Source organism: Bubalus kerabau, chromosome 4 (assembly GCF_029407905.1).
Source record: "Bubalus kerabau isolate K-KA32 ecotype Philippines breed swamp buffalo chromosome 4, PCC_UOA_SB_1v2, whole genome shotgun sequence".
Classification (NCBI taxonomy): Eukaryota; Metazoa; Chordata; class Mammalia; order Artiodactyla; family Bovidae; genus Bubalus; species Bubalus kerabau.
In genome coordinates this window covers 15,402,780-15,430,658 of record NC_073627.1, presented here as the reverse complement: position 1 = coordinate 15,430,658, position 27,879 = coordinate 15,402,780, and the positions used below count along the sequence as shown (strand labels likewise).

General features: G+C 36.8%; 1 protein-coding gene across 2 annotated transcripts in view; it reads right to left on the bottom strand.

Moving 5' to 3' along the window:
- The window catches only part of SMURF2 (SMAD specific E3 ubiquitin protein ligase 2), a 116,673-nt gene that overhangs the window by 20,038 nt on the left and 68,756 nt on the right, over window positions 1-27,879 (bottom strand). For both annotated transcript variants that reach the window (XM_055575502.1, XM_055575501.1), the window contains exons 3-10: window positions 23,818-23,926; window positions 19,898-20,031; window positions 18,929-18,994; window positions 16,942-17,026; window positions 14,192-14,275; window positions 11,272-11,474; window positions 8,927-9,011; window positions 4,216-4,374 (exon numbers count right to left, since the gene is read on the bottom strand). In XM_055575502.1, the coding sequence (XP_055431477.1) occupies window positions 4,216-4,374; window positions 8,927-9,011; window positions 11,272-11,474; window positions 14,192-14,275; window positions 16,942-17,026; window positions 18,929-18,994; window positions 19,898-20,031; window positions 23,818-23,926 (925 nt within the window). The remainder of the gene's footprint in view (window positions 1-4,215; window positions 4,375-8,926; window positions 9,012-11,271; window positions 11,475-14,191; window positions 14,276-16,941; window positions 17,027-18,928; window positions 18,995-19,897; window positions 20,032-23,817; window positions 23,927-27,879) is intronic.

Here is a 27,879-nt window from a genome sequence, read left to right as displayed (position 1 = left end):
AAATGTTCCTAACAGTTTAGTCACAGCCCCAAACTGAATCCAAATATTCATCAGCAGGTAAACAGATTCATAAATTGAGGTCTATCCACACAATGGAATGAAAACAAATGAACTATACAGGCAACAACAGAGATGAATCTCAAATAATTAGGCTGGGTAAAAGAAATCAAATAAGAGAGAGTACATACTGTATGAATCATAGAAAGCAAATCGGTGGTTGGCTGAAAAATGAGGTATGGACTGAACTGTGTCTAAATAAATAAGTTGAAGGCATAAGCACCCCTGACTGTGACCTTATTTGGACACAGGGTCTTTGCAGATGTACTCAACTTAAATGAGGTCACACTAGATGAGGGTGGCCCTAAACCCAGCAGATTGGTATTCTTCTAAGGAGAGATAAATTTGGATCCAGAATATAGGGGAAAAGCTGTAACATAGTAAGAAATATACTTTGATCTTTGTCCCCAGTTACTGACACACAACTCCTAAAATGCTTGAGATTTCCTGAGTGACAGAGGTGACAAGGGTACTCTGTTCCAATATTTGGTCTTTGTCCGTGGTACAAGACAGGGAAGCTCCTAAGTCCCTTAGAAGTTCCTGGGTTTTGGAGCATGTTTTGTTTCAGTGAGGTGACTGTTACATAGCTGCAGGATGGGGCCTGGTCGCAGGAAAGACCAAGGCTTGCTAAGAAGCCTAGAACTTTCAGTGCCACCCCCCAGCCTCTGGGGAGGGGGGAGAGGAACTGGAGACTGAGTTAATGATCAATCACTCCTATGCGATAACGCCTCCATAAAAACCCCTGAATGCTGGTGTTCAGAAAGCTGGGTTGAAGAACACACTGCAGGTGCCCAGAGGATGAAGCACCCTGCAGGAGAGTACACGGAAGGTCCATGTAGCCCCCAGCCCCTCCCCTGCCCTATGCCTCTCTTCCATTTGGCTGTTCCCGAGTTACACCCTTTATAAAAAAACTGGTAACAGTAAGGAAATAACTTCCCTGAGTTCTGTGAGCCATTCTAGCAAACTGCTGAACCCGAGAGTCATGAGAACACCTCGACTTATAGCCAGTTGGCAAGAAATATGGGAGGCCTTGTTGAAACTGAGCCCTTCACCTGTGAGGCCTGATGCTAACTGGGTGGCATTAGACTGAATTCAAGTCCGTACATGGGGAGAATTGAAATGTTTGAGGAAAAAACTCCCACACTTGGTGGCAGATGTTTTGTGGGTAGACCAGATCGCAGAAGGCCAGGTGAGGACAAGGAACAGACTGGAATAATGTTCCCACAAGTCAAGGAACAGCAAGGTTTCCAGGAACCAACAGCAGCTAGGAGAAGAGCATGGAACTGATCCTCCTTGAGAGATCCCAGAAGGAACCAAGCCTGGGCCAGCCTGGCTCTGAACTCCAGTCTCCAGAACCGTCAGAGAATGAACTTATTGTTTTAAACCACCTCGTGTGCAGTACTTGGTTACGGCAGCCTCAGGAGACTAGGGAAGGGGTGGAGGAGGAACCATCAAGAGGCTGGAGAGAGGCAGGAGGAAACCCTCGGGGCAGTGGATACGTTCACTACCTCCATTAAGGTGAGAGTCTCACAGTATATAATATGTCAAAACAAACCGTACATAGAAAATATGTACAACTTACTGCGTGTCAATTAAATTTCAACAAAGCCAATTTTAAAACAGTTCATCAAAAAAGTCTACAAATAATAAATGCTGGAAGAGTGTGGGAAGAAAAGGGAAACCCTCCTACACTGTTGGTGGGAATGTAAACTGGTGTAGCTACTATGGAAAACAGTATGAAGGGTCCTAAAAAAACTAAAAATGGAGCTACCATATGATCTAGCAATCCCACTCCTGGGCATGTATCTGGAAAACATGAAAATTCAAAAAGATACATGCACTCCAATGTACATAGCAGCACTATTTACAAGAGCCAAGACATGGAAGCAACCCAAGCATACACACTCTCACTCACACACAATGAAATATTACTCAGTCATAAAAAAGAATGAAATATTGCCATTTGCAGCAACATGGATGGACCTTGAGAATATCATACTAAGTGTAGTAAGCCAGAGAGAAAGACAAATATTATGTACGATACCACTTATACATAGAATCTAAAAAAATAATATACATGAATCTATACGCAGAAAGGCAATACCAAAGAATGCTCAAACTACCGCACAATTGCACTCATCTCACACGCTAGTAAAGTAATGCTCAAAATTCTCCAAGCCAGGCTTAAGCAATACATGAACCGTGAACTTCCTGATGTTCAAGCTGGTTTTAGAAAAGGCAGAGGAACCAGAGATCAAATTGCCAACATCCACTGGATCATGGAAAAAGCACGAGAGTTCCAGAAAAACATCTATTTCTGCTTTATTGACTATGCCAAAGCCTTTGAGTGTGTGGATCACAATAAACTGTGGAAAATTCTGAAAGAGATGGGAATACCAGAACACCTGATTTGCCTCTTGAGAAATCTGTATGCAGGTCAGGAAGCAACAGTTAGAACTGGACATGGAACAACAGACTGGTTCCAAATAGGAAAAGGAGTTCGTCAAGGCTGTATATCGTCACCCTGTTTATTTAACTTATATGCAGAGTACATCATGAGAAACACTGGACTGGAAGAAACACAAGCTGGAATCCAGATTGCCGGGAGAAATATCAATAACCTCAGATATGCAGATGACACCACCCTTATGGCAGACAGTGAAGAGGAACTCAAGAGCCTCTTGATGAAAGTGAAAGACGAAGAGTGAAAAAGTTGGCTTAAAGCTCAACATTCAGAAAACAAAGATCATGGCATCCGGTCCCATCACTTCGTGGGAAATAGATGTGGAAACAGTGGAAACAGTGTCACACTTTATTTTTCAGGGCTCCAAAATCACTGCAGATGGTGATTACAGCCATGAAATTAAAAGACGCTTACTCCTTGGAAGCAAAGTTATGACCAACCTAGATAGCATATTCAAAAGCAGAGACATTACTTTGCCAACAAAGGTCCGTCTAGTCAAGGCTATGGTTTTTCCTGTGGTCATGTATGGATGTGAGAGTTGGACTGTGAAGAAGGCTGAGCGCCGAAGAATTGATGCTTTTGAACTGTGGTGTTGGAGAAGACTCCTGAGAGTCCCTTGGACTGCAAGGAGCTCCAACCTGTCCATTCTGAAGGAGATCAGCCCTGGGATTTCTTTGGAAGGAACGATGCTAAAGCTGAAACTCCAGTCCTTTGGCCACCTCATGCGAAGAGTTGACTCATTGGAAAAGACTCTGATGCTGGGAGGGATTGGGGGCAGGAGGAGAAGGGGACGACAGAGGATGAGATGGCTGGATGGCATCACTGACTCGATGGACGTGAGCCTGAGTGAACTCCAGGAGTTGGTGATGGACAGGGAGGCCTGGCGTGCTGCAATTCATGGGGTCGCAAAGAGTCGGACACGACTGAGCGACTGATCTGATCTGATACACAAAACAAAACCAGACTGACAGACATAGGAAACAAATTTATGGTTACCAAAGGAGAAAGGGAGGGTGGGGAGGGATAAATTAGCAGTATGGGATTAACAGATATAAACTGCTATACATAAAACAGATAAGCAACAAGGATTTACTGCAGAACACAAGGAACTACATTCAATATCTTATATAACCTATAATGGAAAATGATCTGGAAAAAATATATACATATAACTGGGTCACTCTGATATATACCTGAAACTGACACAGTATTATAAATCAACTATACTTTAATTAAAAAAAAGGATACATCAAGCCCATTCACAAAGATTTGTGAGAGAGACTGTTTCGGTCCTGCAAATGGGAAAAAAGGATTCAAGCTGAAGGACAAAACTGACAGCAGCAAGTCCTCTGGGATGGATTCAACTCTCCTAGAGCTAGTTCTAGGGCACTTGTGGGGTGGAGGGGAGAGGGACTCCACCTACCCCACAAAGCAGCCTGTCTCTGCAGGTGTACTGGGACAAACCTCTGACACACACCCTTTTCCCAACATTTCAGGACAGGTTCCTACTTAAGCACAGTTGGGATTAAAATATCCAAACATGAGAGTAACATTTGGTATACCCATAAAATTATGTTCAACAGAAATAATTAACTGAAGAGAGAAGCCATTCTATCACATTTATTACAAAAAGCATCCATCAGTCTTCTTTTGTTGAGACTCATATCTTAACATGTATTATTTTAAAAACTTACTTTAAAACTAAATGCAAGTTAGCAGAGAGCCGAGGATCTGTAAACTGTGTTGTTCTGTTGTTATGGTCAACGAAATAAACTCTGCCTGTTGCTGTATTCCGGATCTCCCATCCAGGAGGCAACGGACCAAGCTCTTCACAATTGATGTTGCTAAGATCCCTGCAAAAACAAATATAAAATAAAAAATACCTCACTGCTGGGCCTGCTGAGCCAAGCAAGTGTAAATGACACAGAACAATTCCATGAAGTCTGAGAAAATGTATTGTTTCAGAAACTTGAGACGTTGAGCTGGAATCTTTAATTCCCAATGGTTTAACAAACTTGCTTATTCAAAACCCAATCCATAAATGGCTCAGAAACTTATCACACGGCCTACATTTTTAGTGAGTTCATTCCTGGGTTTTAATGTAATTCAGGTTTTAAATTAATCTAAAAGCAATCACAACATTTGCCAACATAAACTGTACTTCAATACTTGTCTGAAAAAACATTGTTTTCCAAATGTCAGTGATATAAAGAATTAAATGTTTTCTAAAATTTCCCTTCAATTATTTCTTTACCACGCCATAAAATCTGTGTAAATGTTCATTCCATGATTAATTTTAAGCTCTTCAATAAAGCAAAACTGGACATGTTATTAAAATTATGATCCTGAAAATAACTACAGCATACGTTTTAAAGGATAACTGCTCCATTTTGAATTCTAAAAGCTATAAAGCTAGTGAATGGAGAATCAGTTTAAGACACCTTAGGAAGAATGTTCTAAGATTTACTGCTATGTAAAAAGAAGCGAAAGATTTTTAATGGAGCAAAGACCCCTGTTCTTATACCACATGAATGCTCACTCAGTTTTGTATGACCCTGTGATCCCATTGACTGTAGCCCATCAGGCTCCTCTGTCCATGGAATTCTCCAGGCAAGAATACTGGAGTGGGTTGCCATTTCCTCCTCCCGGGGATCTTCCTGACCCAGGGACTGAACCATGTCTCCTGCATGTGAAGAGGAACTAAAAAGCCTCTTGATGAAAGTGAAAGACGAAAAGTGAAAAAGTTGGCTTAAAGCTCAACATTCAGAAAACAAAGATCATGGTATCTGGTCCCATCACTTCATGGGAAATAGATGGGGAAACAGTAGAAACAGTATCAGACTTTATTTTTTGGGGCTCCAAAATCACTGCATATGGTGACTGCAGCCATGAAATTAAAAGACACTTACTCCTTGGAAGGAAAGTTATGACCAACCTAGACAGCATATTCAAAAGCAGAGACATTACTTTGCCAACAAAGGTCCGTCTAGTCAAGGCTATGGTTTTTCCAGTGGTCATGTATGGATGTGAGAGTTGGACTGTGAAGAAGGCTGAGCACCGAAGAATTGATGCTTTTGAACCGTGGTGTTGGAGAAGACTCTTGAAAGTCCCTTGGACGGCAAGGAGATCCAGCCAGTCCATTCTGAAGGAGATCAGCCCTGGGATTTCTTTAGAAGGAATGATGCTAAAGCTGAAACTCCAGTACTTTGGCCACATCATGCAAAGAGTTGACTCACTGGAAAAGACTGATGCTGGGAGGGATTGGGGGCAGGAGGAAAAGGGGACGACAGAGGATGAGATGGATGGCATCACCGACTTGATGCACTGAGTTTGAGTGAGCTCTGGGAGTTGGTGATGGACAGGGAGGCCTGGCGTGCTGCAATTCATGGGGTCACAAAGTCGGACACGACTGAGCGGCTGAACTGAACTGAAAGAATGAAATAAAAGTAGCATATCTAATATAAATTTGAACTATAGCCGAAAATTATGACAAATCTCATCAAAATTATGTTTTAAAAGTTAAACTAGAAAACAGTTTTCCTGAAATAACGTCTTCGTGGTCATAGTGAAAATACAATGATGGGCACCCATAGATTTGTTGGAACAATGATTTCTGACCTGTGCTTACAGAAGCCCCAGAGATTTTTCTGCTTCAGAACAACTAAATATTGGAAAGAAGAAACTATTTTGAGACACTGCTAATCTTCAAGAGGCAAGGGGGAAAGTTCCAAGAATCCTCCTCAATTTTTTTTTTTTTTTTAAGTGAATTGAGCTGGAGCTGGTACCTGAGAGGCAGACAGGTAGAGTGGGGGCTGCCAGAGAGCAGTGATTAACCGGTAAACTCAGCCTCAGGCCTGCAGCAAGGTTAGAAAAGGAAATCTGGAACTTCCCCACTGAGAACTCAAAGGCAAGATGAAGTGATTCCAGGAAAAATTCCTCAATTCTCACTTTAGGTTCACAGAACTCCAACCAATTAAAATCAAACTCACAATCAAAGATCACCAAACACTTCATTCAGAAAGGAATTCATGGTGACTGAGAGTCAGTAGAAACAAAACCAAGGAATTAGATCCCCAAGTACTATCAGAGATCAGAAAGAATAGCTATGATATGCAATGTTAGAAAAAAATAATAAAAGGGAACAATTACAGAAACAAACTATCACTTAGAGATTAAGAATGAATAGATAGATTTTTTTTAATGGAACTTTTAGAAATGAAAGGTAATTACTGCAATCAAAGAATGAATAATCCTTTTGCTATAACGCAGCATTTGACCTTATATCATTTTATTCAGAATTTTATAGATTTACAGTCATACATGGACGAACTCTAAAGAATTGATAAGCAGCAGCAAACTGTAAACACTACGTGGAACTGAGACGTGATTAAAGGAAGATGGTATGGTATCAAGACTACATAGTCAGTATGCCCGAGTGAACAACCAAGCATCATTAATCACTATTTTAAAGGGAAATACAAAACATTCTGAAATGCGATTTCTCAGGTAAATCTAAGTTTCCTGGGTATCTTTAAATAAAGCTAGTCTTAAAAGTGTCTGAGTTACAGTATTTTATAAATGACTAGTAATAATATTTTAATAGAATCTAAATATTTACAGTCTGCTTCGATAAAAGATCCTCCATACAAAAGACGTATTTATTAAAGGAACTCCCCAAACAAAAGATATATAGTTTAAGATAACACTTTGGAGCATAGAGACTAAAGAAAACACATAATCCAGAGCATTATTTCTTAAAGTTATTATTCAATACTCAATATGAAATATTCTTAAATCCTTATAGAAACCCCTTACTCATTAATGAAAAACTGCCAGTGTTTCCTTAGGAATAAGAACATATTGCCAACTGCGGCGCCAGACTCGCTCTCAATCCCAACTTCTGACGCCGGCTTAACACACTACTCTTTCAACAGGCAACTCAAGATCAACTTTCACACTACTATAAACTAGTTAGTTTTTTTAAGAATCATTTTTCTTCTAAACATTTCCTTACAATGACTTTAATTTTATAGAAAAGTTCAATATTGACCTTCAACTTGATAAACAAAACCCAAAGCACTTCTTTTAATAACTTATGTAACAAAACACTTATTTCTAAAAATTAGGCACTTGGATTTTTTTCAGTGAGCTTATTAATAAAACAAAAATTTCCTCTCCACTATTTTTTTTTTAATCAATAGCTTATAGCATGAACACACAGAAATGGCTACCTTGACACAATCATTAATGATAACACATTTCCTTGGCTGCCACTCTCAAAAGATTCTAATTAAGCTCTATCACAAGTAAAACATTTTGGGAATTCCCTGGCCGATTAGGCAGTTTTCACTGTTGGGGCACAGATTCAATCCCTGGTAGAGAAATTAAGATCCCACAAGCCACAAAGTAAGGCCAAAAAAAAAAAAAAAGGTAAAACATTTTCATTATAATAGCTTTATTTATAAATAAATAGAGTATCAAAGCCATCCAAAATCAGCTAGTCAAATCTGTTTTTAATTAAAAAACATGACTCTTGACAGAGCTCTGAGTACAAACTTTATGCAGAAAAAGATCTGACTCTCCATAGGACTTTTTAAAGAGAGGAATGTTGTCTTTAATATATAAAATAATATATAAAATAGCTGATATTTTATATATTAAATGTGCAGCTTACAAAGTTGATTTAGAAACTCATTTAGAACTCAGCCTTTTTTTTTTTTGCAGCTTCAACTGGACTGCTTGGCACCCTCCGTCTGTTCATTAGAAAATAATTCAAATAGCTAGTGGCTTTAAATCCATTATTTGATACTAAAATGTACTAGAAATTATGTTCAACTACTGAACTGATTTTGTGTCATGTCATCTTCTTGAAGTTAAAAGATAGCTGACATTTTGGGGTTGGCATTCAACAATGCCTGCAGTTCAAATATACAAGTTCTGGCATTTAAAATAAATTTAATTTATTTTAATTGGGTTATTTCTCTTCTACTTTAAAACCTGAAGATTGATTATACTTACATAAAGCTAAAATAAACAAACCTTTAAAAAAAAAAAGCCTAACCAGAAATAAAAATATCAATTTACTACCCTTAAGAAAAATGCTTTTGTTAACGTTTCCATGTTTTCCCCAAGTCATTTTTCAAACACTTAAAAGACTCATGTGTCTGCCTTGATTTTTTTAAGGGGGAGGGGGAGAGGAACCAGGGACTGGTTGGGGGGCGGTGGGTAGGGCACTGGGATAGGCTTGCAGAGAAGTTAGAACTTCCAACTAAATGTCAAACTGAAAAGATGATCTGAAAGAGCCAAACTTTTACTATTTTAAGGAGTTAAAGATTAAATAATCAAATAAATCCTCAGTGAAATGGATATTCAATGGTATGAAGGGTACTCAGAACATGTTCTTACCTAGGTACTCTTGGATCATGCCACGTGCTCACGCCAGTCTGTGTATGTAAGAAATACACCTGACCTTGTTGTGTTGTCCTCTGTTCTGTAAAATTAAGAAACACTAATGATAAAAACATTCAGAATGTCCAAATCAAAAACAGCTATAAACACTAGGACATGAATAGGTAAAATTTCCAAATTACCAATCTATTTTATTACAAAGGAATTGCCTTACTTGTTCTGAACTCAGAACACATTTCCTCCTGGAAACAATCTTATAAATGGTGCTGAGGGTCACAGGCCAGCTATCTAAAATATGGCTCAAATATTAAACATGTTGCAATGGAAAACAGAAAACAAGACTGTCATAGTACCAATAATTAAATGAAACAAACATGAAATTATCTTTTGTTTGTCTTAAATGTAGAGACTAAGGGGAACAGAAGGGCTCAAAGGAAGAGGCCAGCCAACTCTGGGGAGATTCTCAGGGGATGTGTAGAAACTTTCAGAGAGTTAACAGGCTGGGAATGCTTTTTAAATAATTTTATATAAAAACTTGTATTTTTTTCTTTCCCTGAGAGAAGTGTATTCTGAAGTCTACACTTGGACTCCGACTAAAGCAAAAACAATGAAATACGAGAGAGATACCCTATAGTCAAAAATAGGCAACGATGGAAAAATAATCAAGTCAGAAAGAGAAAGACTAAAGGCAAGTGTGCCTACTGGAAAGAAAAAAGTCACAGGTAAAATTAAGTCAAAACCTTTGGGAAGAGACTGAGGAAGCCAGAAAAGAGAAGGAATCTGTGCAAGGGTTTCTCTAATGGGGTTTCTTCAATGGTGGTTTTCGGTCTTATTTATGCTTTTCAGCAACAGAACTACTTAAAAAAATATATATATATCTAATGAAAAATTCCAACATATGAAACAATAAAATTATTACTAATACTTATTAGTATACATTTGTTCACAAACTTGTAATGAAAACCAATTTAAACTTTAAACTTTTAAAATTATAAATGCAAAAATGTTTAAAACTGGTTCTGCATGACAGCTGCAATAATTTCAGCCTTGGAACTCACTTTTTACTCCCATGTTTCAGTTGTACAAAAAAATTTTTTAACTGAAATCACACAAATATCAAAGTATGACTACCCACACTCCAAGCCGCTTGCCTTATAATCTCAAAGAGAAATGGCAGGCAACACTAGATTGTAATGTCTGAACATTAATAATGACTGCTAAATTTTACTAATTTTAACTTCTCATGAAATTTCATTTATTTCTTACAACAAATCTATATGGTTGGTACTAATATTTCCCCCTTTTTATATAAGATAAAACCGGAGGCTCAGAGAGGTTAAATAATGTACCCAGAGTCAAACAACTATTAATAACATGTAGCAAAGACAGGATTTGAACCCAGGTCTGCCTGTTTCCCAAGCTCCATGTGCTAATCACTGTGCTTTAAGTTAACCTGTATGGCCTAGCATAATTAATGGGAAAAAAAATTTTTAATTAAAGAGTTAAAATACTTTATAAAGTCAGAATGATGCATTTAAGTTTTAAAAATATTCTAGAGTAAAAATAAGTTAGATCAGGCAATTCCCAATGTTGGTCACTAGGTGTCATGACCAGCCCACAATAGTTTAACTAGAGGTTGTGAAAAGGGCAAGGGTGTAAGTAACTTGGTTAAGTTTTTAACAAGAGACTCCAGTTGAGTTCATACTACAAGAGTTCACAAGATGAGATTAATTTAGGAAGTTCTGTCCTCAGCTACAAGAAGACTCATATTATCTCCCACATGGAATTCTAAAATTTAGGAAATTACCTAAGATTATATTTTTACACAAACATAGAAGTGACTAAATCATTTACAATAACCCAATCACTCAGATAACCCCAAACTATAGACAGTACAAATATAATACATAAATACCATCACAAACATGCTATTTATTTCTAAATATGTATGTTTAGAAAATTACATTATAGTTCTGACTTCAGACTGCCATTATCAAGAACACCAGCATCCCACTTTTTACAGTGCCTGTGTACAAAGCAGTCTCCCGCTGTTTCATATACTCCTCACAAAACCTTTGTGAAAAGGAGAGGTATTGTTCACCTCATTTCACTGTAATGGAGCAAAAAGGCTGAGGTTAAATGACTAACCCAAAGTCAGACTCCTGTTAGTTTTCTATCACTTCAGAGACTTATCAGAGTTGGGGGGGTTTACATTTACTTTTATTTTCATGCAGAATTCCTAAACCCAGATTAATAACTACTTTAAAGGCTGATTTTCTGGCTTTCTTAGCAAGCTTAAGTCAGTAAAACACACTTTATTTTTCCTCTGGTAGTTGTCATACCATAGCCTTCCGGTAGGTCTGGAGGAGTATGTAAATGTGTCCTGCTCATGTAATTTCTATGTCGTTGTGACCTGACTCTTCTCTCTGCCAGTCTGGGATCTGAAGACTGTCCACACGTTGCACCATTTGTTCCACTAATTGGAGTGTTCTCATCAACAAAGCAGCTAAGAGGTCTGCCGGGACTAGAATATTCAGATGCCGGTCTATCAAAAAGTAACAAGGAAATAAAAACTTACTCAACTCAGATATCACAAGTAGAGTTTATAGACAATGTGTGTACTGCAGTAACGATCACTTCCAAAAAAACAGAATGATTAATACAAACATGACAACTTCAAGAAACTCTAAATAAAAGCAAACCAGAAGTCTCAAAGCACCAAAGAAACCCAGGTGATAAGCAGATTATCAATTACAGATTAAAATCATTTTGGTGGTGGTGGTTTAGTCACTTAGCCGTGTCCGACTCGTTGCGACCCCATGTATTGTAGCCCATTAGACTTCTCTGTCCTTGGGATTCTCCAGGCAAAAAAACTGGAGTGGGTTGCCACTTCCTCCTCCAGGGGATATTCCTGACCCAGGAATCGAACCCAGGTCTCCTGCACTGTAGGCAGATTCTTTACCATCTGAGCTATAAGGGAAGCCCTTATTGATCTTAATTACACTTTTTATGAAATCTACATACATTTGCAGATGTGTGTATGAGCGCCCAAAGCCCTACTTGGCTCAGCTACAGGCCACCTCAGACTTGCACTTCCATCCTTCTCCCATGCTGCCTCTGCCACACCAACCCTCTTCCTCCTCCTCAAGCTTGCATGGTTGTTCTACCTTCAGTGCCAGAGAGCAGCCCTTCCTCCTATTTAGGATGATTTTTTCCCCTATTTTCTCTAGGCCAGACTCTTTTTTGTCATTCAAATCACAGTTTAAGCTTAAATGCTGCCTCTAAGAAGTCGTTCCTGACCGTCAGATCTACTCACCCAGGCATCTGATAGTACATCACCTTTCTTCCTCAGCAGAGCAGTTAATTCTGGTATTTTCCTCATTTGCAACCCTGTTTCTGCCCATCTTCTCCTACTAGAATATTTATTGAGAGAACCGAGTCTGCCTAGTTACCCACCGTATATATTCCCGTACCTGGAACAGTACTCAGCATACATTTAAGAGAAGTAGTTCAATAAATACTGAATGAATAAAGGAAAGAAGATAGTCTGTCACTTCAAAGAGCTTCCTGTCTCTTCTAGGTCAACCAAATTAAGAGGATAATCAAGAGTTAATTTTTAAACTAACATTTACAATCAACTTTATACATGTGAAAATTAAAGTCAATTTTATCAGTTAAATGAGGAAGAAGGGGACTTCACTAAAACACTGACACAAGCACACATTTATTTACACTGAGATATGATAAAAATAGATTCTTCTGACTTCAATATAATCCTTGGCTGGTTAATACTAGAAATAAACTCTCAAATAAGCATTTTTTTAAATGGCAACATAAGCTAGGCTTTCATCCAAGAATCACAGTGTAATAGAGAAGACTGAGTGACTCAATGAGTTAAGCAATTTAATCCCAATAAAATAAAAGTTTTCCAGTGGTCATGTATGGATGTGAGAGTTGAACTGTGAAGAAAGCTGAGCGCCGAAGAATTGATGCTTTTGAACTGTGGTGTTGGAGAAGACTCTTTCGAGTCCCTTGGACTGCAAGGAGATCCAACTAGTCCATCCTAAAGGACATCAGTCCTGGGTGTTCATTGGAAGGACTGATGCTGAAGCTGAAACTCCAATACTTTGGCCACGTCATGTGAACAGTTGACTCATTGGAAAAGACCCTGATGCTGGGAGGGATTGGGGGGCAGGAGGAGAAGGGGACGACAGAGGATGAGATGGCTGGATGGCATCACCAACTTGATGGATGTGAGTTTGAGTGAACTCCGGGAGTTGGTGATGGACAGGGAGGCCTGGCGTGCTGTGATTCATGGGGTCGCAAAGAGTCGGACACAACTGAGCGACTGAACTGAACTGAACTGATAGCTAATGAGAAGCATTCGATGTTCTATGTCTGGGGTCATTCCTGTTCAGGGAGGGAAAAATAACAGTAGGGGGAGCAAAGCAAGCACTAAGTACAGGTGGCAAATAAACTTTTTTCTTATTTTGAAAAGTAAAAAAAGGAAATCCAGCCACTTATCCTATTCACTTTCAGTTACTTAAAGAGCTTTCCTTGAAGCTTTCAAAAATTACCTTGCATCCCCCTGTCTTTATACATTAAGCTCCAGGAAGGCCTTTCTGCATTATTCATTGTTATAGCACAGAGCCAAGCATACAACAATTTAGTAAATTCAATGATAGCTGTTACCACTGTCCTGAAGACTTTTCATCATGTTCCCCCTTACTTGGCTAAATCTTCACATGCTTCAGGATTTTTAGTTCAGAGATTCTCCTCCTTCAGAGTTTTCCTTTCCAAGTTCTACCATTCCCTTACCCCCGACTCTAAGTCAAGTGCCTCTTCAGGTGGTCTCAGACCATCTGGTTCTTCTCTTGGTCACAGACCTTACTGGACACACTATAATCATCCCTTGACGTGACTGAATAAATGGTGATCCCTGTACACATATTTTGTTACAGCCATTCAATAATGGACTCAAAAAATTTAAGAGTCGCAGGAGTAAGATGACTTATTTAATGTATTCATTTAGCTCATTTAATAAATATTTACTAAATACCATCACAGGCCATGGAGCTACAATAACAGAATAACCTGCTAAGCAATCTTTATTAAAAATAATAAAGGCATCTGCTATAAGATCTACTGATCTAGAGCAGTTTACACAAAGGAAAGAAATCTGATAAAGCTGACATATAAGCAGAGGGTGACTTCAGGAGGGTGAATAGCACAGACTCTGGAAAGAGATTCTTATGTTCTCACCGTGTTGGGCGTTCCCACTGCGTAGTTCTTGTTATGTGGTTTAGGTACTGGATTCTTCCAGAGGCAGTTCGCCTTTCTTCCCAGCTTAAATAAAAATATTGAGAGATAAAGCAGTAATAGGAAGCCAGACATGGAGTGGTTTTGGTGCAAGCCACAAGACATTTGTTGTTACGAATCAGCAATGACAAATTGAAAAAACAATGCACAGAATATAAAAATTGTTTCAACTTATTTTACAACTGTACAATATGTCTTCTGGAATTCTGAAGCTTTTAAAATATTTATTCTGAGGAGTGACTATTTTCCATCAGCCAAACTGATAATTTTTCAATGATGTAAACAATGCTCAATTATTAATAATTATACTAATTCTCCAGAATTTAGTGGGAGGGGAAAAAAGTCCATACTAAAAATAAAAATTACACATAATTTTAAAAAATTAAATGTAACTAGAAATGTATATAAAAATCTTTCCAAAACATTTAGGCTACCGAAACTAATTTTTTAATCTTCATATTTTTATTTTCTCTTACATATTTTCTATCAAAAGTTATGAATTAAAAAAAAATTTAAGTATAGCTGACATACAACATTATATTAGTTTCAGGCATTCAACATAGTGACTTGACATCTCCATACACTACACAATGATCACCAGGATAAGTCTAGTAACCTTCTGTAACCAAAGGTACTACAACATGGACCATATTCCTTATGCTGTACATTACATCCCCATGACTTACTTATGACTGGAAGTTTGTACCTCCCAATCCCCTTCACCTACTTCATCCATTCCCCTCCCTCTCCCCGCCCTGGCAAAGCAATACAGAGTTTGTTCTTTGTATCTGAGTCTGTTTCATTTGTTTATTTGCTTTGTTTTTCAGTTTCCCCATACAAGTGAAATCAGATGGTATTTGTCTTTCTCTGACTTATTTCACTTAGCATAATACTCTCTAGATCCACCTGTGTTGTTAGAAGTGACAAGATCTCATTCCTTTCTTATGGCTGAGCAATATTCTATTTTGTGTGTGTGTGTATACACTGCATCTTCTTTATCCATGTTATTAATGGACATACTTAGGCTGCTTCCGTATCTCATCTATAATAAATAATGCTGCAACAAACAAAGGGATGCATATACCTGTTTGAATTAGTATTTTCATTTTCTTAGGATAGATACCCAGAAGTGGAATAGCTGGATCATATGGTAATTCCGTTTTTAACTCTCTGAGGAACCTCCATACCATTTTCTATAATGGCTGTGCCAATTTACACTCCCATCTATGCCATACAAGGGTTCCTTTCTCTCCATAACTTCACCAACATTTGCTATTTATCAAACTAAATTTTTAAAAAGCAAAAATTTTACTTCTTCAATCTTATTAATTAATATAACAAAAAAATTAGGTAAGTGACTACAATAATGTTAATATGCCACAAGCCGCTGGCAAAAAAATAGAAAATAAAAAGGCACTTGCAGGTTTCTTCCCCCCTGTGATTACAATTACAGTACAATGATGTGGAGCAAATTTAGAATAATTAGCCTTACACTTTTTGATTAGTTATTTCATCCTAAACTTCTCCCTTAAAAGTACCATAATTTACCTCACATCCATAAAAATTAACAGGTACATCAAGAGTCTAAAATGACCTATAAACAGACTTAAATTACAGCAATTTTTAACAGTTCACACAAAATGAGTAAACACCATAGCCTGGATTTGAAATTTCATGTGAAAATAACTTAAAATCAAAATTTAAATCAATTATACATTTTAAATGGATATAATTTATTATACATGTAAACTATACCTCACTGAAGTTAATTAAAAATACTTTGAAAATTAAAAATAAAACGGTAAGATTTCAGAACTAGTATCAAACAAAAATAGAGAACAATGATCAAAGCATAGACTTCGAATCAAGACTTAAATCTGTGTTCCAGTTCTGCCATTTTTATGTGGCCTTTGGCAAAATACACATCTTCTCTGAGTCTCAGTTCCTTAAGCCTGTAAAATGCATGAGGGTGGTACAGTAGTAATGGTAGTAGTAGCAGCTAATTATTTATTAAGCACTTGCTATACGTGAGACATTGTGCTGGGCGCTCTACAGGAATTATTTCATTTCATCCTCACAAGTATTTAAGGCATGTGCACTACCATCATTATCTGCAATATAAACCAAAGTTCCCAAAAGCCAAATAAATGGATTAAACTTATAAAGCTGGTAAACAGAAGGTTAAGGATTGAAACCCTAATGGTCTAACTCCAGAATCACATGCTATGAGAATTAAATATGCATATCATGTAATGATAAATGATATAAAGTGCTAACACTTGTAGGCTCAATAAATGTTACTATGTTATTGTAATTACTATTACACAAATTCTGTATCCCATCCCTTTAAATAGAGCAATGTCTCATTCAGTATGTATATGCCATGTTTTGAATAATTTAATCAAACAAAAAAGCTTTTGTTTTGAATACATAATATTTACAAGAGATTTATATCTGTCAAGCAATTTGATTTTTTTCCCAGTCAAAACTCTTAAGTAAAACAAATGTAACATATCTAATTTGTTCATAATTAATTCATATCTTACTTTATGAATCTGTTGTAATAAGATTCCTCACTAATTTTCTAAGTACAAGGAAAACCAGGACTCTGGAACTGATCAGCAAATTTCTAAAGTATAAACACCAACTTACTGCTCATTATTTTAAGGATATCATCAATGAATTTAGCTTACCCATCTGGTAAATCATTATCAAACAAACGACTGCAGTCCACCACTTGTCCTCCTGTGCCTATTCGGTCTCTGGACTGAAGGCTTACTATTAAACAACAGAAACATTACTAAGAGTCACAGAACTAGAAAGAATTACTACAATTTACAATACTGCTTTTTAAAAGATATCTGGCTTATTAGCTTATTTTAATAGTTAAGAATGAACTCTAGTTTCTACTAAATTCTGCAATTTCTTTGTCTATGAGATTTTCCCCTTTAAGGTTTTCTACCTTTTATCATGACTTCCCTGGTGGCTCAAACGGTAAAGTGTCTGCTTTTATCATGTTCATGGAGGAGAGTCCATGAACTCCTTTTCTTCCTATCATAATGGGGCAACACAAGTCCATGCTGCTGCTGCTAAGTCGCTTCAGTCGTGTCCGACTCTGTGAGACTCCATAGATGGCAGCCTACCAGGCTCCCCCGTCCCTGGAATTCTCCAGGCAAGAACACTGGAGTGGGTTGCCACTTCCTTCTCCAATGCAAGAAAGTGAAATCACTGTCGTCTCCGACTCTTAGAGACCCCATGGACTGCAGCCCACCAGGCTCCTCCGTCCATGGGAGACTCCAGGCAAGAGTAAAGTCCACGAGTGCACTTGAAATATAACACATGAACGGTATACTCGTGTATTTCACATTTTTGAGTTTTTAACTTCCTTTTCAATCTAAGAATGACAGGAATTATGAATAATGCTGTAGTTTAGATACTTCCCTGATACCCACAATAGCGCTTTTGTTATGATGCTACTCTGCTGCTAAGTCGCTTCAGTCGTGTCCGACTCTGTGCGACCCCAGAGACAGCAGCCCACCAGGCTCCGCCATCCCTGGGATTCTCCAGGCAAGAACACTGGAGTGGGTTGCCATTTCCTTCTCCAATGCATGAAAGTGAAAAGTGAAAGTGAAGTCACTCAGTCGTATCCGACTCTTCACGATCCCATGGACTGCAGCCTACCAAGCTCCTCCGTCCATGGGATTTTCCAGGCAAGAGTACTGGAGTGGGCTCTGGCAACTCCCTAACCATGAACCTAATTCATTGCCTTCTAAATTTAAGTCTTTCAAGTACTTTCTGTAACTAAAACCTCTCTAACAGGTTCATATAATGCAATATAATGCAATTTTTTTTTTTTTAATATATTTTGGCCGTGACATACAACATGTGGGATCTTAAGTTTCCCAACCAGGGACTGAACCCATGCCCCTGCATTGGAACCATGAAATCTTAACCACTGGACCGCCAGGGAAGTCCCACATACAATGCAATCATTTTATTCTAAATTCTGCTCTATAATCAAATGATAAGATTTCAATTGCGTATTTCTTTTTAAAGAAGTTTCAAAGGAGCCCATCTCAGTGTCCTATACTATTCTAGGTATCTTGATCAATCTCAATCTATCAATTCTTAAGTCTCAGGAAATTTTATATAACAGGGTCAATTCAAGATAACCTCACTAGTCCAATAAGTGCCTATGAGTAAAAGAACAATTTTCCCTTTCTCCTATCAGTGCTATACTGCTATTTCTCATCCTATTTTTTTCAGTTAGTAAAAATTATTTTAAAACCATAAAGTATTAAACTGGCTTTCTTACTCAAAAACTAGTTTGAGAAGATCTTGATTTATCTCAAAGTTTTAGTGTATTTGTATATTTAAAAAAAATTCCTTCCTAAAGGATCAATAGTTCTTCACATTAGGAGTGTATTTTTTACATTATTTATATTTTGTTCCTTTTTTAAAAAATTAAGTTGGCCTGGACTCTGGATCCAGTATTCAAATAATTTTACATGACTTAATTCATGCCAGTACAATGAACCTACAAAAGCTACAGTTATAGTACTTTGATTTAAAATGTATTCAGAGTTTGCTGTGCTAAGTTAAGTTGCTTAGTCGCGTCATTAGAGTTTAGGTCAGCTTAAATGAAACCAAAATTCACATAATTTTCAGTTCCACACTTACCTACTATCTGTCCTCTAACTGTATCATTGTCATTTGGCCCAAGTTTGCATAGATCCAACCTCTGATCTATTTCAAATCAACAACAAAAGGGAAAAAAAGTAAGTTGGTATCAGAGATTCTAACATCTATAAAGTAATAGTAAATTTCTACAATCCATTGGAAATTGGACCAATCATTTCAAGAGTTTTTAAGGTTTAATGATGAAACAAATGTTCAAAATTTTAACTGCACACATAATATTAATATAATGTCTCAATGGAAGTTTTGACAAACTTAGATTTCAAAAAACGTAATACATGATGCCAACAAGCAGTTATTTTTCTCCAAAAATTTTGAAACACTTTAGTATAAATCTTAGCTTGCCGCTTAATAGTTTGGTTCTTAAGCAATTTATCCTTAAAGCTTGATTTTTTTCAGGTATAATTATAGTACTATAATTATACCACACATTAAGGATTAAATCAGATAGTTATGTAAAACTCTCAGCACAGTACCTGGCACATAAGAGTCCAAAAATACTAGTTGTTGTCATATTTTTATCTAACCATTTCAAATAACCCCCTGCCCCAACACACAACATAAATATTAATAAGAGGGCAACTATAAACTAACAAAAGGGTTTGAGTCAGTTCTGGTACTAATCATTTAGAAGCAACTCACTTCTTCTCTCATGTCTCATCTATAAAAACAGACATGACACTGGCCCGACCAGTTACAGTAAGGAACAATATCAATCACTGCATGTTGGTTTTACTTTGATTACGGCACTCATAACTGAATTCATAACATGTTTCATTTCTTTTGAAAAAGTCAACAAAATAAATTTAGACCAGGAATTTTTATCAATGTTTCAGATATACAGGGGAAGTCAGGTTTCGGACCTCTGCCTCCCCCATCAAAATATAGATATACTTATATATATTTAAATTTGTATGTTTAAATTTTTAAGAGCACTCGTCATCTACTTACAACCAGTGTCTTTGAGGCGGTTGATGGCATTGGAAAGAAGACGAACACAACCAAGAAATCCAGCACCTTGTTTTTTATGGATCTTCTTGTGATTCCATACACTGATCGTAACTGAATCAGACTTTCCAATATACCTAAAAAAAAAAAACAAAATGACTGCATGAGTAATTTGGTAACTATGAGTAGTTAATATAAAAGTTTTCTAAGGTTTCTTTCCTTTTTGTTGTAGTCCAAAGTCACAAATGTTTAGAATATGGTTAGAGAGCCCAAAATATGTTTGAATTCAATCTATCCACAGGACTGTATTTTTTTTAAAAAAAGCTCAAAAGTAAAGTCTAAAAAGAATTTTCAATATATTCTTTAACACATTTGCCACTTTCAGATTGAGTAACAATTTTTGTTAATAAAAGAAGCTATTTTAGGAGCTAGTGTCACAGAACTCTATGGAAGTTTATGATTATTTCTTTCCAAAAACAAAAATCTTAGAAGAACTTTTATCACAGTCACATTTTAAATATATTTCAATGACATGACCTATTACCTCAGCGAATACTCAGTTCATTTTCAAGGGGCATTGTCAAGGCTGACAGACCAAAAATCTGACATACCTGTTATGTTTTAAAATGCTGTAGAACAAGAGCTGATTGTAACGCTTTTCCCCTGCTTCTTTCCTGTATGCAGGCCTTGAGCGAGCAGGACTCTTGCAGATTTCACTTCACTGCCTGCAGACAAGCAGAGCAGGGAAAAGCGTTACTACACTTGTCTGTGCATACACCTGGAAGTGTGGAGAAGCTCTACCACAGCCAATTGTTAACATGGTGTCATCCCATGCGAAAATACAATAAAAGAATTATATCAGTAGAACCCTAAATTTCAATGACTCTAAGAGGTCAAATTTTTGGTCCAGCAACCTTGACCTTAAAGTGTCATTCAGTAAAGCAGTAATATCAGAAAAATTAAAAAAAAAACCCTATACCACTTAAGTAAGGACTAAATCTTTTAAATGAGTAACATGAAAGGCTCACTTGAGGCCTTGGATCCAGCTGTGTTAAAGCATGCCTACCCTCCTTTTAATTACGTAAGCTAATACTTTTACATTTTTTACTTTATACTGGAGTATATTTGCAATGTTGTGTTGGTTTCAGATGTACATCAAAGTGAATCAGTTATACATATACTCATTCTTTTCCCATATAGGTTATTACAATAGGTCCCTGTTGAGTATCTATTTTGTATATATTAGTGTGTATATGTTTCATTATGTAAGGCAACACTTTTCAAAAATGAAGCCAATGTGAATTTCATTTCTACGGCTTGCAAATGAAAAAATCTAGACTAAAATATCATTCAGTACACGTGTATCAATTTTCAAATAAACCTAAAAAGAGCTTATTCGGTAACTATGTACCTCCATGATATTTAAAAATTCTAGAATCAGAATCAAGTATTAACAAGATAAATCACCCCAGACCAAATATTTAAAAAAAAAAAAAAAAAAAAAAATCACACTAAAGTCAGTGTCCCAGCTGGCAAGCCTGATACACAGGTATGCTAAAATACCGGTTCCTTGAGGCCTTAAAGCCTACCCATCCACTGGCTTAAGCATCCTGTTGGGAGGCTGGATATCAAAGCCCAGAGAGACCCTAGGAACATATATGGAAAACAGGAAAGCTTCTGTCAGCCTGTATCCTTGAATGATTGTCTCCCTCTGAGACTCCCTGAAACAAGAGTATTGTCACCAATCCCTGAAATATTCCCAAATGGTAAGCCTAATATACTCCAATGGTGATGACGAGGTTGAAACAGAAGGAGTAGCGAAAAGTGTTTACAAGGAATGGAAAGTTAAATCAACAAGTCAATTTAAAAAAGTAAATAAATAAAAGGGATGGAAAGCCTTTCTGAATCCCTTCCCCAACCCAGTTCATCCTCAACCATAGCAGCACTCAGAGACACTAGGCACAGCTGAGGGAGGAGGTGAAATTCTGTAATAAAAACAGGGTATTCAGAGAAAGGGTTAACCTAGTGAATGGAGAGACCTCCTAGCATCCTTACGTCTTTCAGATCCAAGAACCCTGTCAGATCAAGAATATAGCCCCCAGGAAGGAGAAGGAAGAATTCTGTGCAGAAAATGTCACAGTTACTCCTGACTACCCTACCAAGCAGGCCAGCACTACCCATGGGCAGAGAGTTTCCAATCAACATTTAAGTGCCTCTCCTTGAATATAAAAAGACAGGAACCCAAATCAAACTAACAGAAAAGAAAAAAAGGAAACCTGAGCAGAGAGAGGTTACACAACAGAAAAAAACTACAATTATAAAACTTCTCTCATTAAAGAAGATACTGCTTCCAGGAAGTAAGAGTAAGTTATGAAAAAGAAACAGTGAGAAAGCAAAATGATATTGGAAATTAAAAACTGGAGAGCAGAAATTATATTAAATAGGAATGCTTGGAAAAATGGCCCAAATATTTTGATGTGGACTTTAATTTTTTACTAGAAGAAAAAATTTTTATTATCACTTTTTTTAATATGGGAGAAAAAAGACAGGACAACTAAATGATAATCAATTCAGGAGAGGTACCATCCAAATAACAGGAGTTCCAGAAGAGGAAAAAGAAATACAATGGAGGAGAGGGAATTATCTATAGATCATTAAATAAACAGAAAAGTTTCTTGTGACTGAAGAGTCTAAGTATCCAGATTAAAACCACAGTAAATACTGAGCACTGTATTTCAAATACACTGTAGGAGAGAGAGTCTGCGACGTGCTCAATGAGACAGATGGAAAACTAAACAAACGGTAAAGTTAGACAGCTATTAATTTCATAAAAATAAAAAGGTGTCCAGAAAGAAAATACAATCACTGCACACCACATGACTCAGTCATGAATATTTTACATGATAATAGCATAAACAAAGAACAATATGATTTAAACAAGAAGGTTCAAATAACTATATATAGGAGGGCTGCGAGAAGGAAAGGGGCATATGGATGCTGTAGGAATGGGATGAGAGAGATCAGCTGTAAGAGCTAAATGATCTTATATGGTAAAAAAAAAATTTAAATAATACCTAATACTAAATAAATATATATTTACATTAAATGCTATAAATAAGCACGATACCTAGACATAGAAAATTCTATAACGGCCAAAGTTATTGAAAACAGTTACCTTGAGAATTAGAATCAGGAATAAGAATTTTCCCATTAAAAGCCCTACAGTATCATCTGCCTTTTTAAAAATGGTACATTTGCTACTATGATGAAAATAAATTTTAGAAGAAATCATCCATATAAGAAACAAAGAGAATACCTATGTGTGTACTCCAATGATGATTTCTGATTTTATATTTATAACTGACCTAACCAGATCAAACCAGTCAATCTTAAAGGAAATCAACCCTAAATACTCAGAAGAACTGATGCTGAAGCTGAATCTCCAATACTTTGGGCACCTGATGCAAACAGCCAACTCACTGGAAAAGACCCTGATGCTGGGAAAGATTGAAGGCAGAAGGAGAAGAGGATGACAGAAGATGAGATGATTGGATGGCACTGCCAATGTAATGGACATGAACTTCGGCAAACTTCAGGAGATGCTAAGGGACAGGGAAGCCTGGCATGCTGCAGTCCATGGGGTTGCAAAGAGTCGGACATGACTTGGCAACTGAACAAACTGACCTAAAGTGAATTAATGCTTTATGTGACTGAGGGGGGGGTGCTGCACTTTGCTGTGCATACGTCTTGTTCTTCAAAGGCTTATTAAGAACCCCGCATCTTCATACAAGGTTTCGCATCCCTCTGTGACAATCAAATTACACCATGATCAAACTCAGATCATATTCAGTGATTCTTTTCAAAGACTATATCAAATAATATTGAGTCTATGTTTTTATTTCAAATAAACCATTTAAACCTACAGGTCATAATGCTGATTCCATTTTGGATCGAGTGTATTCTTCACAGTATCTGTAGAATGGCATTGCCCAGATCCATCAACCACCACCTTAGCAAATGGATCAGGAAGCCCTGTGGGGGGTGGGGGGAAAAAAGGGAGGGTTTAAAGAATATTTTGACAAGAAGATTATAATTATATAAAGACTAACATTTGCTACAAAAGACTTATTCCATTCTTTATAAAAACTTTAACATTAAGCTACAAATGAAAAGTGGTCCATTTTAAAACTAAGATTAAAGCTAATTCTACATTAAGTATTAAACCTACATTTTTTTTTTTCTTGCTCCAGTCTCGAACAATCTCTCTTAAACTACCAAAGTCTAGAGATTATCTTACAATGTAGTCTTCATTCATCTTTACAAGCCCTTTAACCCCTGAGGGGTGAATGCTTAAAGCATACCTGGCTCTCTCAGAGCTTTCCCAAGGTCTCCCTTAGTAGCCCAGTTACAGAAAGAGCTTACTGAAGTTTTCACACGGGAACACAGGCTACCAAGAAATCAAATTAGCCATAAAGTTTTTTACTGAATAACTACCATGAGTGATGAGAAACTGAAACAAAAAATTTAACACCCTGCCTTAAAAGAGCTTCCTATCTAACTGAGAATATTAAAACACTATACATTATAAGCAAAAAACCCCAAGAATAAGCAAGTTTTTGACCGTACTGATTATAAAGAAAACACTTATAATACCATGTCAGGCACTATTCTAAATGCTTTATGTATATTAAACCTCTTAATCTTCAAAATCATTCTATGGAGTGAATACTACTACTGTCTCTATTTTACTGATGAGGAAACTGAGGCACAAAGGGGTTAATTAACTAGCCTAAGGTCACACAGTAGGAGGTGGAGAGCCAGGGTCTGAAGTGCAGACTCTTACACCCAGGCACACAGTCTGGTTCGTAACTTTATGCTCTTTACACTGTATCATACCTCTCATTTGCTCCCTGGTTCAACAGTGAGTACAAGAGCTCAGAAAAGCAGAACAACCTGAGTCTGAACAGTAGAGAAAGGCTCCCCACCCTACACCCCTTTTTGAGGGCATGGGATTCCTCTGGGGTTTAAAGAACAAACAAAAGGAGCACCAAGGGAGGTATAACAATACTTGAAGGGCTTTGAGCAATCTAATAAAAGCCTTTGTGCTAAAGTGTAAAAAGTAAATACCATTGGAGAGATTAGACTGATTAGTAAGAAAGGCTTAAAAGTCAGAAAATAAAGGCTTGGAATGACTTAAGTAGAAAACGGGGAGCCATTTTAGATTTTTGAGCATTGCTATAAAAATACTGTCGCCACTGTCTACTAGTGGTATCCAGAGAAGGAAAGGTTAAAGGTACAGAGAAGCTGTTCTAACTTTCACACAGTAGGATGAGTAGAATTTTAAAATTCAGGGGAAGAAGGTGGAACTAAACAAAATGTTAGAGACCAAAACAACAATTCAGGAGTTAGACATAGTGGGATAGTGCAGATTTCCCAGAGACAGCTGAAAATACTAAAATGAAATACTGATAAGTGTTGATAATTGCAGAAACTTTGTACCTTGATAACTATGCTAATTTTTTAAGTCAAGATATTAATCTGCCAACATTCAAGGCCAGACAGAAATCATCTAGCCAGTTCCTCAATTCTATGATTCTGTGATCTAGCAACTTCAAACAAGAGAAGACTAATATTTAGCAGTATTAAGTATTCAAGAAAAACCTTGGCAAGTGAGGGTATCAATCTATTTAACTATATATTTCTTGCAGTTTAGCACTATTCATATAAGTATTTCAATAAAACCTAATCTTTTGTAAATGCGTCTAATGGAAGAATACTTTCCCCTCTACTTGCAATAATATTAATTTTTATAATCCATTTTCTCTGGTTCTTTTGATTCTATCTAAACAAATAAACATATAAGTGTATGTCTCTAAGTAAAAAGAAAATTTAAAAAATCACATTCCTAGCTTTCCCTTTAGATGGCCCTTAACTAGTTAAAGAATCAAGACTGAGAAAAACAACTTTTCCACACATAAGTCAGTAGGTGTGGCTTCTAGATCCTTATTTAAGTATGAAAGTCTGAATCTCATCTTCCTATGTTCCCTTCTATTATATAATACAAAATACAAGCTCTTTTCCCTAACAAAAAAATACCTGGGTTTCAACTTACCTGATTATATTATCCTACAAGAATTTAACATGAGAGTCAAGTTCCCCTAATGCAGTCAGAAGATCAAGTTTTCACAAGTTAGTGAGACCTCTAGTGGTAAATATAAAGTGGCTATTTTCTATATTTTAAAAAAATTTCTCAATTCTCCCCATCATTTGAGTCATATAAAATAGCTAAAACTCAGGAACTTCCTCACTACAGTAATGCACATAATGAGCTTCAAATAATGAGACAAAAATTTCCACTTAAAAGTGAGTTACTTAGCAGATAAAATAAAGCTTTGTTTTTGATTGGGGTGGGGGAGGAAAAAAACATTCAACCAAACATGCTCAAGCTCAATGACTTCAATTTGGCCCTACATAGCACCTTAACAAAGTATCTTACACACAAAGATTTTATTTAAATGTTGCATAAAAGACAAAAAGAACTTGACACTAATAAAAACATTCTTTTAAAAACAAAATGAATATATTCTTTTTTGTAGCTGAGTAATATTCCATCCCCCTGGAGAAGGGAATGGCTAACCCACTCCAGAATTCTTGCCTGGAGAATTCCATGGACAGAGGACAGGTGTATCCATGGGGTCACAAAGAGTTGGACACGACTGAGTGACTTTAATATTCCATTGTATACATGTAGAGGACAAAACAATATTAAAGCAATTATCCTCCAATAAAAAAAGAGGAAAAAAAGACAATAACAACAGATACTATTAAAGAAACACAATGGATAAATGGATAGATATGTGATGAAGTTAATGACAGAATATAGATGATGGATATTCACTGTAAAATTCTTTACATGTTCCTATGTGTTTGAAATTTTTTTCTGCCAAAATTTGGGGGGAAGCGGGGGTGTAATATTTTTAAAAGCCAGTAAGCTTGAAAATAGTTCCCAAAGATGAGTTAGCAAAACTTTTCTCAGAAAAGGTAGATTATCTCAAAGTAAAGGTAGTATTATCTCCAATTATACAAACTACTCTACAAAAGACAACACATGGCAGTGCATTTTTTCCTATAGTTAAATATATATAGTATCGGCCTATAGTCATGCTTCGTATTAAAATTTACATTTTTCATTCAACATGACTTAAATTGATCTACAAGCAAAAAGAACTATATTGCAGTATCAATGATAACAGCATTCTGATCAATATAAACACACTCTCATTCAAAGTTAATTGAGAGATTTAGGAACTATCATTCAACTCTTTCTTTGAAATTGATATGGGCAACCCTCAACATATCAACACATCAAAAATAAATGTATCTATCATAGAGGGAGGACCCTCCCAGCGTGAACCTGGGGTGCTCCGTCCCCAGCTGAGTCTCTCCCGAAGGCCTCAGGAACGGGTTTCCTGTTTTCCCCACCAGACCATCAAAAGTGTTTTTTCCAACCTGGGTTTCAAAGATAATCACAGTTTCCTCTAGTTTTCTTTCCCTGAAGCATCCTCACAACTCAAGAATTTTTATCAATTTTTACTGCTTACACCAATAAAAAGGGGAAAGATTTCCTTCTTTTTTTTTCACATACAACTTATGAACAGATAAAGATCATGTAATTGATAATAATAGACTCTCAGAGGCTTACAAAAACTTAGAATAAGATTCCTCTAGATTTCCTAGGAAGACTGAGACAAAGATATCTGATGCTTTATTGGAGAAGGTGTGTCTTGGGACTCCAGAGGAAGGAAAAGAATTTGGGAAGGAAGGTAAGGAGACAAAACTGAAGATGTTGTCTTTAAAACCAGAACAGTTGTCCTGGAAGTGGGGGTGGGTAAACGATGCCTTACTTCACTCCCTCTTCTCCGTGTCACCTACCTAGCCAATCCTACTGGGCACTCTGAAGTCCCACTAGGATAAATCCTACCTCG